This window comes from Castor canadensis, chromosome 6 (assembly GCF_047511655.1).
Source record: "Castor canadensis chromosome 6, mCasCan1.hap1v2, whole genome shotgun sequence".
NCBI lineage: Eukaryota > Metazoa > Chordata > Mammalia > Rodentia > Castoridae > Castor > Castor canadensis.
In genome coordinates this window covers 42,243,105-42,258,797 of record NC_133391.1, presented here as the reverse complement: position 1 = coordinate 42,258,797, position 15,693 = coordinate 42,243,105, and the positions used below count along the sequence as shown (strand labels likewise).

The window sequence follows — 15,693 nt, the reverse complement described above, 5'->3', positions numbered from 1 at the left end:
CAGCTGTGGCCTGCTCATCACTGTGAGAAAACACCAAGTGCAGCTCCCCGCCCTCCACCGCCCCCCATTCAAAGGACCCCTCTCTCTGAGTTGGTCTCTGGTCATGAGACCTCATTACCCAAAAAGTGCCCTGTGAGAGCAGGTCCAATATGTCAGAAGCATGTTTCTAGCAGGAAAGTCACAACACTAATGACCTTGACCTCAGTGTTTCCCAGGCCCTTAGATTTCCTCACTGTCTTTGCTGCCTCTAACGGGTGACGTTGTGTTTAGTAGCCCATGGAAGGATGGGGGTGCATGCTTGTGGCGGGGGGGGGGTATGAGAGCAGGGAGCATCCTTGCTCTCATAGTGAGATTAAGACTGTGACGAGCCATATCTTTTTTTAAATTTTTTGGTGGTACTGGGATTTGAACTCGGGGCTTTGTGATTGCTAGGCAGGTGCTCCACCACTTGAGCCATGCCTCCAGCCCTTTTTTCTCTGGTTATTTTAAAGATGGGGGTCTTGCTTTTTGCCAAGGCCAGCCTGGACAGCAATCCTCCTAGTGCATGCTTCCCACCGTCGGCTGGGATGACAGGTGTTTGCCACCATGCAAACGAGCTGTTGGTTGAGATGGGCTCATGAGAGCTATTTCCCCTGGCTGGCCTTGAACTGCAATCCTCCTGATCTCAGCTTCCCAAGTAACTAGGATTTCAGGAGTGAGCCACCTCTTACTCAGGATTTTCCTGAACAGGAAATCCATGATGTCAAACCTCCATTAAACATTCAATAAATTAGTTTATTAGTGCTACCCTAATAAGAACATCAAGACGGTTTTACAGTAACAATCTCCTCCAGTGTTTGACCATGTGTCCTCTTTACTCTCTGGGCCTGTAGTCCTAGCACTCCAGAGGCTGAGGCAGGGTGACAATGAATCCAGGCCAGCATGGGCTCCATAGAGACACCCCACCTCAAAAACCCAAAAATAAACAGACAACAGAGCATGACGTAGCATGCTGTGCATAGTGTGTATCTTTTTGCAAGAGAGGAGAGAGAGCAGTTTGTATGCATGTGTGTGTGTGTGTGTGTGTGTGTGTTCACACAAATAAGATCTGTGGAAAGCTACTTAGAAAAGGTTCTCACTGCCTGATTCTGCCCGGAAAAAATGGTTAACAAAAACAGGAATGGAGAGGATGCTTTCCACTGTGTAACTTTTTGGTGCAATTTTGAGCCATGGAAATGTAGGACCTTTAAAAAAACCCAAAACAAAGAGAGGACTACCTTGGGCCAGGCACTGTTCTGCACATCATCATTTTAACCTATTAGATCCTCACTACGGCCCAATGGTACTGGTGCCACAGACGAAGAAACCAAGGCAGGGTGAGACCAAGCGACTGGCCCGAGGCCACGTGCCTCTTAAGTGGCTGGGCTGGAATCCAAGTCTGGACCAGAGCCCTCTCTGCTTCCTGTGGAGGGCTGGACTGCTAGGTTTGGAGAGGAGGGAGGAAGGGCGCCATCTGCCTCTTTCCAAGTTCAAGGTGAAGCTTCTTCACATTGAGAAACTTTAGAAGCAAGTGTTCTTAACCAGAGTGTGCATTAGAAAAATGATCTGAGAGATCATTAGAAGATAACTTATGTCCCAGAAGGAAATAATATAACCATGTTGTTGTTTTTCTGTTTTGCGGCACTGGGGTTTGAACTCAGGGCCTACACCTTAAGCTACTCCACCAGCCTGTTTTTGTGTTGGGTTTTTTCAAGATAGGGCCTCACGAACTATTTTCCCGGGCTGGCTTCGAACCGCGATCCTCCTGATCTCTGCCTCCTGAGTAGCTAGGATTACAGGCGTGAGCCTCTGGCGCTTGGCTCCATTCATGTTTTTAAAACCACTTAATGACGTTGAAATGGAGCTAAGTGTGATAGCCAACAGGCCAGTGGACAAGAGGCCCTTTCACTGAAGACCAACAAGCAAGCGTCTGCCTGCTCCTATGAGGCAAGGTCAGAGGAACTACTGCAATCAGCAAGACAAAGCTCTTAGAAACTCTGAGAACTGGAAAGGAAGAACGATCTCTAAGGATGAGATAATAGACCTGAGGTGACGCTCAGCAGTAGAGAGCTGCTGGCATGTGCAAGGCCCTGGGTTCCATCCCTAGCACCACAAAATAAATACATAAATCAGTAAGTATGAATTCCACAAGAATTAATAGGAAAAATATCAAAGCCAATAAGAGAATTTAGTAAAGTAGCAAGTTATAATATCAACATTCAAAAAAAAATTAATAACCTTTAGCTACACAAATGAAACGCAGAAAAGGAATACAATATGAACAGGCTTATTTAGAACAGAAAGAGGGGCTGGCAGAGTGGCTCAAGTGGTAGAGCATTGGCCTAGCAAGTGCGAGGCCCTGAGTTCACACCCCAGTATTGCCAAAACAATTTTTTAAAGATTTTAGCGTACAAAGGCAGAAATAAAATATAGCGAAGTGATATGTTCTTATGTAAGAACATATAAGGCATACACTATAAGAACTGTTCAAAAGCCTATATAAAGAAAATTACGAAACACTCCCATAAGACACAAAAGTAGACTTGAACACATGGGAAGACATACGGTGTTCTTGAACAGCAGGACACTTCATAAAGATATTAATCCTCCCTAAGTTAACTTATAAACTTAACGTGATCCCAGTGGATCCGCATCCAGGCAGATTATAAAGTTTGCTTGGAAGAACAAGCTAGAATAGACCAGCCTTTCCACAGAAGAAAGGCAATGAGGAAAGAGGTCCTGCCAAGACAAGAAGACACGTTACAAAACCTCTCACCAACGACATGTGGCTGGCATGTGAGATGCCGGGCAGCCCAGGGGACACAGTGCATGACACAGACACCGTGCCCAAGCACAGGGGACGATGAGCTTTTTAATAACTGCTCTTAGAGCCACATGGAGTTGATAAAATTGTGTCTTTTTCACACCGTACACCTGGAAAAAGTCCAAGTGACTCAGAAATGTAAATGTAAAAAACCGAAACCGTGTAAGTCCTAAAAGGAAACACGAGCCAGTTGCTGTGAAATCTAGGAGTGTGGAAACCTCTCCCAACAATGACTCAAAACTCAGAAGTCATAACAGAATAACGATAAATTCAACAACATAAAACTGTGCGGTAAAAATAAACACACACACAAGGTAAAAAGAGAAATGACAAACCAGAAGACTTTGCAGTCACAAGACAGATAAAGCGTTCATATCTTTATACCATACAAAATAAAGAGCTTCAAAAATAGTGGCTCAAGTTGTAGAGCGCCTGCCTAGCAAACGTGAGGCCCTGAGTTCAAATCCCAGTGCCACCAAAAGAGAAAAAAAGGAAGAACTTCAAAAATAGAGATGTGAAGTTCCAACCACTGCACAGGAAAGAAAACTGTCAGCAGATACAGGTAATTCACAGAGAACACTGCAAAGAGTCCTCAAATACATGAAAAGTAATCAGCCTAGCTCGTGGCCAAAGAAATGCATACCCAGAGAATAGTTCTCACCTATCCAGAGGATAGCCATCTAGGTATGTCAGCATGCACTGTTGGCAGAACAGTTAGCAAAATTACCTTCGCACTTACACTTAGGCGGTACTGGGGTTGAACTCAGAGTCTGTACTTGCTAGGCAGGCACTCTACCACTTGAGCCATGCCCCAAACCCACATTTACACTTTGATCCAGGAATCTCAAACGTAATAGGAAACTATCCCCCAAAAAACACTGGCAAAAATATTTTTTAAATGTACACATGAGCCATTAATTACAGCACCATTTATTACAGTAAAAGATTGCCACCAAAGGCTGAGCACGGTGGCTCACATCTGTAATTGCAGCTTACTCAGAAGGCAGAGACTGGGAAGATCACTATTTGAGGCCAGTCCTGGCAAAGGTTAACAAGACCTCATCTCAACAAATAAGCCAAGTGTGGTGGTGCATTCCTGTGGTCCCAGCTATGTACGAGGCCATAAGGAGGTGGATTGAACTGCAGGCTGGCCCCAATCAAAATATGAGACTCTGTCTAAAAAATAAACTAAAAGGCAAAAGGGCTAGAGGAGTAGCCCAAGAGGCAGAGCACTTGTGAGGCCCTGAGTTCAAACCCCAGTAATGCCAAAAAAAAAAAAAGATTGCCTACCTAACCTAAACATCCCTCTGTAGGAACCTAGTTAAATAAATCATGATAGAGCTACATGGTAGAATACTATGTGTGTGTGAAAAATGAGAAATATTTCTCTACATTGCTATGAAATGATCTTCATAAATAGAAAAAGTGTTTATATAAAAAGGAAATATACATATATTTTCATAATCACACTATATATGTATTTGCATATACACATAATTTTTATTTCTTTGTGTTTTACTTTCACTTTCATTTTTTGGTGGAATTGACATTTGAACTCAGAGCTTTGCTCTTGCACAGCAGGTGCTCTGCCTCTGGAGCCACACCTCCAGTGCATTTTGCTCTGGTCATTTTGGAGATGGGGTCTCACAAACTGTTTGCCTGGGCTGGCCTCAAAACCTCAATCCTCCTGATCTCAGCCTCCCAAGTAGCTAGGGCTATAGGTGTGAGCCACCAGGGTCTGGCAAATTTTTTAAATTTACATTTATTTCTAACTGAGATAAAGACAAAAATAGTACAGAGTAATGGAGCAGCATGTAATCCTTCAGACATGTGTCCTTGGTATAATGCCTAAGTCAGGTTGAACATCTGTCTCTCCAAACGCGTAGCATTTCTTCATGGTAAACACCAGCACCTTTCTTATAGTTTTTAAGTGTTCCCTGTGATGAACTGCATGTCGCTCCTGTCTAACTCTAATAGACGCATTGCTCGAGCTCCCCCTGTCTCTCCCTCTCCTTTGTTCTGCTTCCATAAACATATTTTTAATGAAACCACAAACCACATTAAAATGTTCCTATAAGAAGCATGAGGACAGGGACAACTCAAAGCCAGCCTCCTTTGAACGTGCTTTATTTTGCAGATTGAACTTGAAAGCATGTGAAGATTTTACATAATTAGGAAATTTTAAAAAGCCATCTCTAAAAATTACAAGTAAATGAAACAAACCTAGCCGCAATCAGGTTCAAGAAAAAAAATTACATTCAGGGCTTTAGAACTGTAAACATTAAAATAAAATCTTAAACCAGGTTCAGTAATCACATCGCTAGAAATGACACTGGCGTCATTCGAACAGATGCAGCAGATAGTGTTATATTTGTGTCATTAGGAGCCAACATTTTCTGAAAGAGATGCAAATCATAAAAATCAAAGATGTTTAGATAGAATGCTAACTACAAATTGGAAATATTAATCTGAATTCATGATGTACTTTCTCTTAATGAAATAAGGCTTCCCTAGTCCGCCCGCTGAGAGGCCCGGCCACAGAGGGGACCAGCGTCAGCAGCACAGGCCCGGGCCGGACCCAAAGTGTGGTCCTCACTCCTCAGCCCACTCTCCCTGGGGGAATGACTGATTCCAGGACAGGGGCCTGAAGTGACAAAATGAACCTGGAGCATCTTATCAGACTAGGAAGGGAGAAGTGACCAAAGACTAATACAGCTTGCCAAAGGGACCCCAGAGCCACCTCAAAGAGCCTCACGGACCAAGTGTGGGATGAAGAGAACTCAGTGTGTTCAGATCCCTGGGTTCATAGAGGTTCTGGGCGTAAAACAAGCCTAAATGGTTGTCTTTGGAAGATGTTAGGCAAACAACTCATTTGAAAAACTGATAAAAAGAAGTCTCAATCCTTTATCCCACCTACTCTGTACAAATTGTACCTTAAGATAACCAGACATTGACACGGGGCTAGACAGGTGCTCAGGGTCTCACAAACTATTTACCCGGGGCTGGCTTCAAACAGCTACCCTCCTGATCTCTGCCTCCTGAGTAGCTAGGATTACAGGCATGAGCCACCAGCACCAGGCAAGTCTTTATGCAAGTATTTCCAGTAAGAACAAAATAAAGAAGAAATGAAGGAGTATACCTATTTTGCAACCCCTATCAATCAGATTGTGTGTGCGTATTAGTCAGTTTTGCGTTACTATAATGAAATACCTGAGGCAATTACTTACAAAGAGAAAAGGTTTGGTTTGGCTCACAGTTTTGGAGGGTCCAGTCCAAGGCTGCCCATTGTTTTGGGTCTGTGATGAAAGCAGCACATCATGACAGAGAAAATTGCTTAAATCATGAGCCAGAAAGAAGAGAGAGGGCTGGAGAGAGAGACAGAAAGACAGACATGCCTTCAAAGGCATGTCCTTTGTGCAGAGAGCAATTTGCAAGGGAGAGAGGAAGGGAACCAGGTTAAAGAGACCACTGACTGCTTATGGTGTGGAGGGTTTTTGGGTAAAGATAGTAATTTAAAATTCACAGTGGGATGGTTGCACAGCTCTGTAAAGAACAACAACTTTTAAACTTTTTTTTTTTTTTGGCAGTACTGAGAATTAAAGTCAGGGCTCGAGCTTGCTAAGCAAGCACTCTACCACTTGAGCCACTTCACCAGTCTTTTAGCTTTTTTTTTAAGTTTGTTTTTCAGAAAGGATCTAGTGGCAACTGCCAGGGCTGGCCTTGAACTATGATCCTCCTACCTTCACCTCCCCAGTAGCTGAGACTACAGGCATGCACCGCCATACCTGGCCAGAATTGTACACTTTAAATGGGTGAATCGTGTGGTTTGTGAATGAATGCTCAGTAAAGACAGAGACAGGGTGACAGTAGATGAAAGCAAGATCTCAAGCAGTTGCGGTGCACAGACCTTTGTTGCATTCTGATTCAACCAAACTAAAAGAAAACTCATGAGGAGCTGGTGGAGTGACTCAAGTGGTAGAGCACCTGCCTAGCAACTGTGAAGCCCCAAGTTCAAACCCCAGTGCCACCCCCCCCAAAAAAAAACATGAGGCATTTGGACTCTCTAATGATACTAAGGAATTATGGCTTTCAAGGGGGCATGATAAAGGCATTGGGGACCTTGTAAATCTTTCTATATTTTAATGATACAAATTAAAATATTTATCATTGAAGTAATTTCTGGGATTCGCTTCAGAACTCAAGGGGGCAGAGGAGGAGCCTGTAGGTGCAGCAAGCCTGGTAATGGGTTAGGGGTTACTGCAGCTGAGCCGTGGGGGCAGGGCACAAGGCTTTGGGAGGGAGAATGGAATCCAGTGCTTTCTAGAGACACGAGCAGGAGGTCTGCCTCAGTGGGTCTGTGGCAGGACGCTGGTGTCTGTGATGTTTGAGCCCCACATGCCCTGGAGCACACCGTGCAGGACCCCCTCTCTACAGCCCTGGCTGGGGGAGGCGCTCCTGAGCCTCCAGACCCTTTTCCTCAGTGCCCCAGTGACTGTCCAGATCTGAGGCCATGTGTTTTATCCCAGACCCAGCCCTGACCACGCGGGCTGTGCTGGGGCAGCCCCTCCTGTGACTGCTGAGCCTTGGTGAGAGATGCTGCCCTTGGCAATGCTTGGTGTCACCTGCTGGCCCAGGCACTGGGAGAAAGTGGGACAGTCAGAGGTGATGGCCCCACCCTGGTGGCAAGGTCATCTGATGGTGTTAAGACTGTGTGAAAAGTCTTCCCACTGTAGCCAGCTGGCGGGCTTCCTTTGCTCCAGTCTCACTAGTCAGGGTGTCAAGTCCAGGGGATGTCCCTTGGGGTGACATAGATGGTGCCCAGTACTCCTCTTCATATTCCAGTCAGCATGGAAATAAGTGAAAGGGTTTGCACCTGTGAGAAACTATGGACTCACTGGTGACAAGAAGTTTCTATTCAGCTGGGTGCTGGTGGCTCACACCTGTAATCCCAGCTAATCAGGAGGCAGAGATCAGGAGGACTGAGGTTTGAAGCCAGCCCAGGCAAACAGTTTATGAGACCCTATCTTGAAAATAACCCATCACAAAACAGGGCCGGTGGAGTGGCTCAAGGTATAGACCCTGAGTTCAAATCACAGTACTGCCAAAAAAAAAAAAAAAAAAGAAGTAGTTACTATTTACAGGTCCCAGGACAAAATCTGCCTTCCAGGTCCAGCTCCCTCAAAAGCCAGGGGAACAAATGAGGAACTGGAGCTGACAAAGCCTAGAGGTGGGGCCCCAGGAGTCCACCAAAGGGGAGGTGCTTGCTGGGAGCCAGGGACCTGATGTGACACGGGTACCTGCAGTAGACAAGAGCAGAGGGCATGTCCATGCAGCTCTGAGAGCTCAGCCTTCCCAGAAAGGTTTCCCAAGCCATGTGGGCAAGAAGAGCCAAGGCCCAGAGAGCCCTGTGTCCTCCTAGCTCTCTGTGTACCCTCCTTCTTGAGGGACCCACTGTGACAGCCTTCAAGTGGTATCTCTCCCACTTTGCCTTACAGTGAGTCAGAGCCTGGGGTTGACATGGCTTTCCTGGGCACGCGGGCTGGCCTCCTCAGAAGCAGTTTGTTCGTGGGCTCCGAGAAGGTCTCTGACAGGTGAGTCCTCCTGGCCACCCCCAGGATCGGGACCCCCCCCACCAGGGAGGAAATGACAAGACTTGAGTGTTCCTGTAGCAAGTGGACCACAGAGACTTGGTCTCAGAGTGCTGGGCCCTGGGAGTCCAGAGGGGGCAGAAGGGTTGGATCTGCAGATTGAGACAGTCAGAAAAGTAAGTGTCCCCAGGAGAAGTGTCCCCAAGAGAGGCATTGTTTGGGGCAGCCAGGGAAGAGGGTGGCTGAGACTAAAAAGTTGGGAAGCCCCAAATTGCTTTCCTTCCTGGGACCAGTCTCTGTCTGACATCTTCTGGTTGTGTCCTCTCTTTTGTGGACAGGTGTCCCACCCCAGGGCAAGAGGGGTTTCTTGGGGAGGCTGCACATGGGGTGTTCGCCTAGGGCAGCCCTCTGGAGAGCTTGCTCCCTAGCTCGATGGAGGTTTGGGATTCTTAACCTGGTAGGACTCCAGGTCTGACCCCCTTGGGACCTGGAAGGCTAAGATTCAAGGCCAGCAAGTCTCACTTGGGAGTGGCTGTGCCTCACCCCAGAGGGTCTTCAGCAATGGGGGGTTATTTTGGGTTGTCACACTGGGGGAGGTGCAGATTGCTACCCATCTGTGGATAGGAGCCAAGGATACTGCTCAGCGTTTGCAATGCACAGGGCAGCCCCTGTGACAATCACCTGTCACAATGTCACCAGTGTCGAAGTTGAATACTGCCTGCTGCGCCCACGCCCCGCCCATCTAGCTTCTGCTAGATGCTGCTGCAGAGGAAGGGGAGCCCAGATGCGGGGGAGCAGCGCCATTGCTGCCCTGGAATCAGGAGGCCCTGGCCCCTGGAGAACAGCAGTGGGGAGGCTGACAAGGGACTTGATCTCTCCCCCGACCCCCGTCCTTCCTCCCACCCATCACTGCTCCTCCCGCTAAGTCCACGTACACCCAGCCACACGGCATCGTTTGAGCTGCTTCCAGGACTCAGCAAATCCACACTTGTGAAGCAAAGCTGAGGCTTTCTAGGAAAACATACGAAGTTGCTCTTCCTGCTCCCCTCCTCCTCCTGTCCTCCCCTTCCCCCTCCCCCATTCCCAGAGACATGGGAAGAGGACCATGACTGTCTCCTGACTAGAACGCCCCTCTGAAGGGTTTCTAAGCATGGAAGGAGATCACAACACAGACATCCCTGCCCCAGGTGGAAGAGGACTTTTACCTTCTGTGAACACAGCTGCCCTGGGTGGCCGCAGGTGCACTGCAGGTCCCAGAGGGGCTCCCTTTACCTAGGCCAGGATGTGATTGGCAGCTGGGAAACTGTGTGTGCAACAAGGCACATCTCCTTCTGGAACATGTGAGCCCATCGCTGTCAAAATCAAACCTCAGTCCCCCACCTTTTGACTTATCCTCAGGTGTTTTTAATCCCTCTTTGCCCCCCAGCTTCTCCCAGTCTCCTAGTCTGCTTCTGGACCAAACTCCCCTTCTGAAGGCTGGTGTGCCTGCAGGGAATGCAGGGCTGTCATTAACCAGGCAGAGCTGCTCCAAAAAGGAAATGCAAGGCATGCTCTAAAGCCTAGAAGTGGTAACTTTTGAAGTAACCATTTTGGGACAATTTATGTCCTCTGTTAGTACACTAGAATTGACTATACAATCTTCTTGCTCAGGCACGCCAATGAGCCAGATAAAGAAATTAGGCTCACCCCAAAGAAATAAACCCTGCAGGCAAAAGGGTCTGCACAGTCCCTCCTCCAACAGATCCTATGCCTCTTCTAGCTGGGACTGTGCCAGCAAATGTAACATCGTTGTTTCTGGAAAAGGCAGGAACTGCTAGGGAACGCTGGGATGACAACTTAGGGGTTAATATTTTCTGTCTATATTCTGTCTATCTGCCTGTCTGTCTATCTACCTGTATGTTTGTCTGTCTATTGAGAGGGACTCACTCTCTTGGCCCAGCCAAGATGACCTTGAAGGAAGCAGGAACAACTCTGTTCCCAGACTTGAGGAAGTACCTAACCATCCTCCTTGCAGGAAGTTCCTGACCCCTGAAGACAAGGCCAGCGTGTTCACGATGGACCACTTCCCGCAGTGGTACCGCCAGGCCTCTGAGCAGCCCTCTGGAAGCTTTGTTTTCAACCTCCGTTGGGCAGAGAGACCAGGTGATCCACATCTGTGGGCGCTGAAACCATGAGGCCAGGGCTGGGGTGGGTGTCCCTCCTTCTGCTGTGCCCTTAGTGGGAAATGGGGCTGAGGTGAGGCACAGGATGTACAGACTCCCAGGGCTCCTTTCCTGCCTTCTCTCTCCAACCTGAGAAAGCTCCTGCATGCCTTCCCACACCACAGTCCTATGCAGAATGTAGGGCTGGCCATTTTAGCCCCCAGTCAAAGTTGGCATTTAAAACTCCAGCAAGGACCAAAGGAAAGAGATGGACCCAAAAGTCAACAGAGCTGAATTCTAGCCCAGATTCCAAATATGTGGCCAGAGGGTTAACGACTAAGATTCTTCCATTGCTAAACTTCTGAGTGTCTTCAAAAGTTTCTTAAACCACCCAGATGAAAGTCACAGACTTTGCCTCACTAGAGGGCTTTACCAAGTCCTGGGGCCGCCATAGCTCTTCCTACACAGAAAAAAAGCTACTGAGTCTCCTCTCCCATGGGGTTTCCCACAGGGTCTGCCAGCAAAAGCAAGGTGGCTCCCAGGGCTTAAGGAGGGCAGCCAGGACCAAGCCAGCAAGGTCTACAGAACTGACAGACACCAACTCCCAGCCCCCAGCTCCCATTCTAGAAGACAGCTTAGAAAAGAAACGTTAAGTGTTTTCCATTGCATGCTAAGGAAATCGCAAAATGTTTGGACCAAGAGGGACCTGAGAGTCTGTATGTGACCTTGTCCTCTAGGTTTGCACTTGAAGAGACAGCACCCCAGTGACTGAGTCACATGGCCTCTCAAGGGGTCAGTCCAAAAATAAGGGCCATAACTCCCCTTCTGATGCCATCTAACAAATGCCCCCAAGCCTCATTTGGAGAGCTGCTTTGGGGCTGTCAGCTGGGAGGCCCAGCTCCAGGGTCTGCTCTTGGGGGTTGCAGACAAGGAGACAGACAGCAAGGGAGATCTGCCCTGAGCCCTCGGGTTTCCTTACCCTGTGCTGCACCCGCTCCTCTACCCCATGCCTGCTCCCTTCACCCATGTACTGATAACTGATGCTTTACAAAGCATTTTCCAACCTGTGACTCACTCAACCTGCACAACCCCACAAGACAAGTGTTACTGATACTTTCCCTCATCTTACATGAGAGAATCTAAGGTTCAGAGAGGTTCAGTGGCTTGCCCAAGATCACAAAGCAAGGACCACAGAGCAGGCTAGAACCCAGGCCTGTCTCACCAAAGTCCAGGTTCTTTGTCACACTGAATGTAAGGCAGGAAGCAGAGAGAGGAAGGGAGTATGTTTATTCTCAAAGCCCATGAGGCAGGTTCTCAAGGCCAAGGTGAAAGGCTTCCCACCAGCAGCTGCCTGAGGCACAGAGGTAAATCTTCTTCCCTGATTAACACAAAGGGCTCCTCTAAGAGGGGCCCCAGGGCTCTGGAGGTTCTCTAGAGGCCCTGGGCTCTACCTCCAGCCCTGGTGACAGGCTCCCTCCTGCCTGCATTGTCACCAGGACTGTTCCTGCCAGCTGCTGGGGATGCTTTATGTGTCCCTGAGGTAGGAGGGTGGGTGGGTGGGGAACTGAGCCACCAGGAGAACTGAGGGAGCTGGCAACCCAAAAGGGGGGGTTGTTGAGGAGGAAGTCAGGAGATCGTTCACTTCCCACTCCTCACTCACTTGCTCAGCTCACGCACACGCTTAGAGTCACGTGGACACCTCTGTGCCCTGCCGTCCATCCCAAAAGAAAGAAACCAATTTCATTGGAATGAAGGAAAACCCTGAGGAAAAGGGGAAAGGAGGAGGAGGAGGAAAAAGAGGAGGAGATTGTGGGGAGATTGTGGGGAGAAGAGCTGGCTCACCTTGATCTGGGTCCCAGTAGACTGGATTCTGCCCACATGAGCTGTTGTTGCAGGTAGCACATGGCAACCTTACCAGTGCCAGGGGCTAAGGCCTGTGACTCCACCTCCCCTCCAACTGCCCCTTCCTGGGCCAGGCCCTGGTCCTGCCCACAGGCACCTGTTACCCTGTTCATTCACCCAGGTACTGAGTCACATGGTCACTGTGACCCAGGCCCCCAAAATTCCCGATGTCCCCAGACCCTGTGGCATTAGGATCGCCACGCTCACACTTGGGTGGTTCCCACAAGCCTAGGCTGGAGCATCTGCAGAGCCCAGGGAATCCTTCAGGGGGTCCCCACATCCACACCTTCTAGATGTTTCCAGAAGCAAGGCGAGGAAGCCAGCTTCTGTGTTACTTGTGGTCCCTTTGACTTTATCATGGCAAATTTCCAGAATCAAGGACAAGCTTACATATTGTAAGTTCCTAGAATCCGAGTGTAATTTTAGATTTCTGTGAGATATTTGATGACAGCAAGGTGTGGTGGGTAGTTGTAACGACACAGCAGATATGAGAACCGGTGTTTAAGTCCCATTACAGCCAACGCTGTTGCACGACAATCTCCACGCAAGGCTGCCGGGAGCTGTTTGTCTCCGACAGCATCTGCCATCAAGACATCTGACAAACATGACCGCATTGTGCCCTTTTCTTGGTATTCAGAAAAATGGTGTTTGACCTATAGACCAGAGGGCTTTGAAAAGCTGCTCCAGGGCCATGGCTAGACAGGAATGAGGAAGTCGGAGGTCACAAAGCAGATCAGAGACAGAAAGTGCTGTTTTGATGTAGAGCCAAAACTGCCCTCTAAATTCTGCACCCATGATGGCCTGGTTCTTCTAAAATAAAAAAATAAAATAAAATAAAGTGGTAAAGGCACCCAAGGGAGGCCCTCTCGACTTCAGGAGCCTAGCAGAAAGTGCCAGAAGGGCAGCAACGAGGCAGGGAATGGTAGTGGTGGGTTGGCCCCCATCGACAACCAACATTCACAGAGCCCCTTGGATGTGTCAGATGCTATCCTGCCTGCTGTGTGGCTCATCAAGGCATCTGGTTCTGAGCAGAACTGTCAGTATCACCTCTGACTCATGGTAACTCATAAAGGCAACCCAGGGTCACCAGTACCCAGTTCTGGAATGCAGCCTGCCCCTCCACTCAAATGGAACATTTGGTGCTACACAAGTCTCCTGGATAAGACACGTGTGAGGGGTAGGCCACAGCAGCGTCCCTGAGCAGGTGCTACCCAGGGCTCAAGTGGCCAAGCAGTGACACTGGCAGTATCACGTGACTCATGGCCAGAGGCCACACGTTGACCTGCAGGTCCACATCTGAACAGACAGGGCAACATGGAACCCTTAGGAGGTACGATGCCAAGTGGTGGCCAGTAGCCACCATGACAGCAATGTGACCAAGCGCCACTCTCCCCCTCCCACCTCAACTGTTTCCAGGAATATCTTTTCCTGGCATTTATATTTATCTTCTACTCCAATAAAGGGGTAGGGCTTGGCCTGCCCGACCACTGCTTTTCCCCAGGTGCAGAGAAAGTGACTGTGACATTCATTTCCCCAGAGAGTCCGGGGGAGCCAGTGGCAGTAACAGCAAGCACCGCAGTAGCTGTGACAGTGGACAAGAAGACAGCCATTGCTGCAGGTAGGAGCTGCCCTTGTGCCATAAGGTATGGCTGGGAGTCAATGCCAAGAACAAGACACATGGGGCTGAGTTCAGCTCACTGGCAGAGTACTTACCTAGCATTCGGGAGGCCCTGGTTCCATCCCCAGCCCCCCAGAAACAGAACAAGGCACAGTAATAGCAGGGTGTGCTCTCCTGGGTAGGGCTCCACTATAGCTATAAAAGCTCAGATGGAAAAGAATTTATGAAGGAATCAAATGAACTCCAGAGAGGTAAAGAGATCCGCCCAAAGTTACACAGGACACAGACTACAACCCAGACCTCCTTCCCAGTCCTCAGACATGGCTTCCTTCTGCCATTGCCTTGGTCTTTGGAACTGGGCTTGTGACTCAAACCCCTAAAGTAAGGGCTCACCGTGTCTGTGCCAGGCACGTGGGAATCACCTCTCTCACGGGGGACCCAATGGAGGTGATGGGTTTTGGCTTCATTTTATAGATGAGGAAATTGAGACATAAAAGGTATTTGTCCAAATTCCTACAGCTAATAGTTCATGAAGCCAGAACTTGAACTCAGACCACCTCTCTTTAAAGCCCAGTGTCACTGCCCTGTGCCAAGTTAGCCTTGACTTACGGGACCAGAGTGTCCAGTGACCCTCTCAAGCTTGCCCTGACTTTGTAGTTTCTTGGTACTAAAACAGCCCTTGGCGTCACTACCTCCTTGTTTGAGAACACTGAAGTTTCTGCAGTGACCTGATGCTTGGGTCTCTCCTGCTTACCCTGGTTCCAACTACCGCATCCCTAACTCAGCAGTGTTCGGAAAGGGTGTGTGGTCCCCTGGTCACCTGGCAATAGTGTGTCACGATAATGGTTCCAGCCTGGCCCTGGTTGGGTGGGAGGTCTCCACCACCAGAAGAGACCAAGTGCCTCCTTCCTGGGCTGCGTTCAGACAGAGGCACAAAAGGAGCAGGCTGGGCTCCATCTCCAGAGTCAGTGCTCCAACTGCTCTCCCCTCTGTGCTAAGAGATGGGGAGAGGGAAGCTCACTCTGACATTGTCTGACACCTGCAGCAGGAGTTTCTGTCATCCCTGGTAGTCTGTGGCATGTCACCAATTTACAGCATTCAGAAGGGACTCATGACATCCCAGCACCTTTCTTCTCACAGCCCATGGTGCACTAATCTAAACCTGTTCCCAGGTCAGACATTGATTGCAAATTTATCTCCCCAAAGGCTGCCCTGTGGTATGGTCCCAGCAGGGCCTGTGCCTGTCCTGCTCTCTCCTGAATCTGGTCTTCTCAGCTCCTGCACACCTGAGGGCCTGAAGGAAGGGACACAGGGCCCGGTTGCTGGCTGTGCTTTCCTGCACTCTCCAATTATTTGATATCATTTTTAACTCAGAGCTGAATGAGAGCCGGGAGGGGTTGCCATAGAAACCGTGTCCCAGTGCCTCTGGTTGAACTTGCTGCAGACAATCGCTCTGACGCTCCGCTCCAGGGTGCGCGGATGTGATAGGAAAAGAATGAGGCGCTGGAGACCTGACACTGCAATTTCTTTTTAATCTCATTTTGTAATTTCCTCTCTCTGGTCCATGGCTCAGCCTCCCTGATCCTGGGGCCAGCTGGAGCC

The 15,693-nt window shown here is 48.9% G+C and overlaps 1 protein-coding gene across 1 annotated transcript in view; it reads left to right on the top strand.

The window, feature by feature from the left end:
• Positions 1-15,693, top strand: part of Cacna2d4 (calcium voltage-gated channel auxiliary subunit alpha2delta 4) — a 128,101-nt gene that overhangs the window by 70,101 nt on the left and 42,307 nt on the right. The window contains exons 24-26 of the mRNA XM_074077849.1: positions 8,338-8,433; positions 10,445-10,572; positions 14,011-14,091. Of these exons, the coding sequence (XP_073933950.1) occupies positions 8,338-8,433; positions 10,445-10,572; positions 14,011-14,091 (305 nt within the window). The remainder of the gene's footprint in view (positions 1-8,337; positions 8,434-10,444; positions 10,573-14,010; positions 14,092-15,693) is intronic.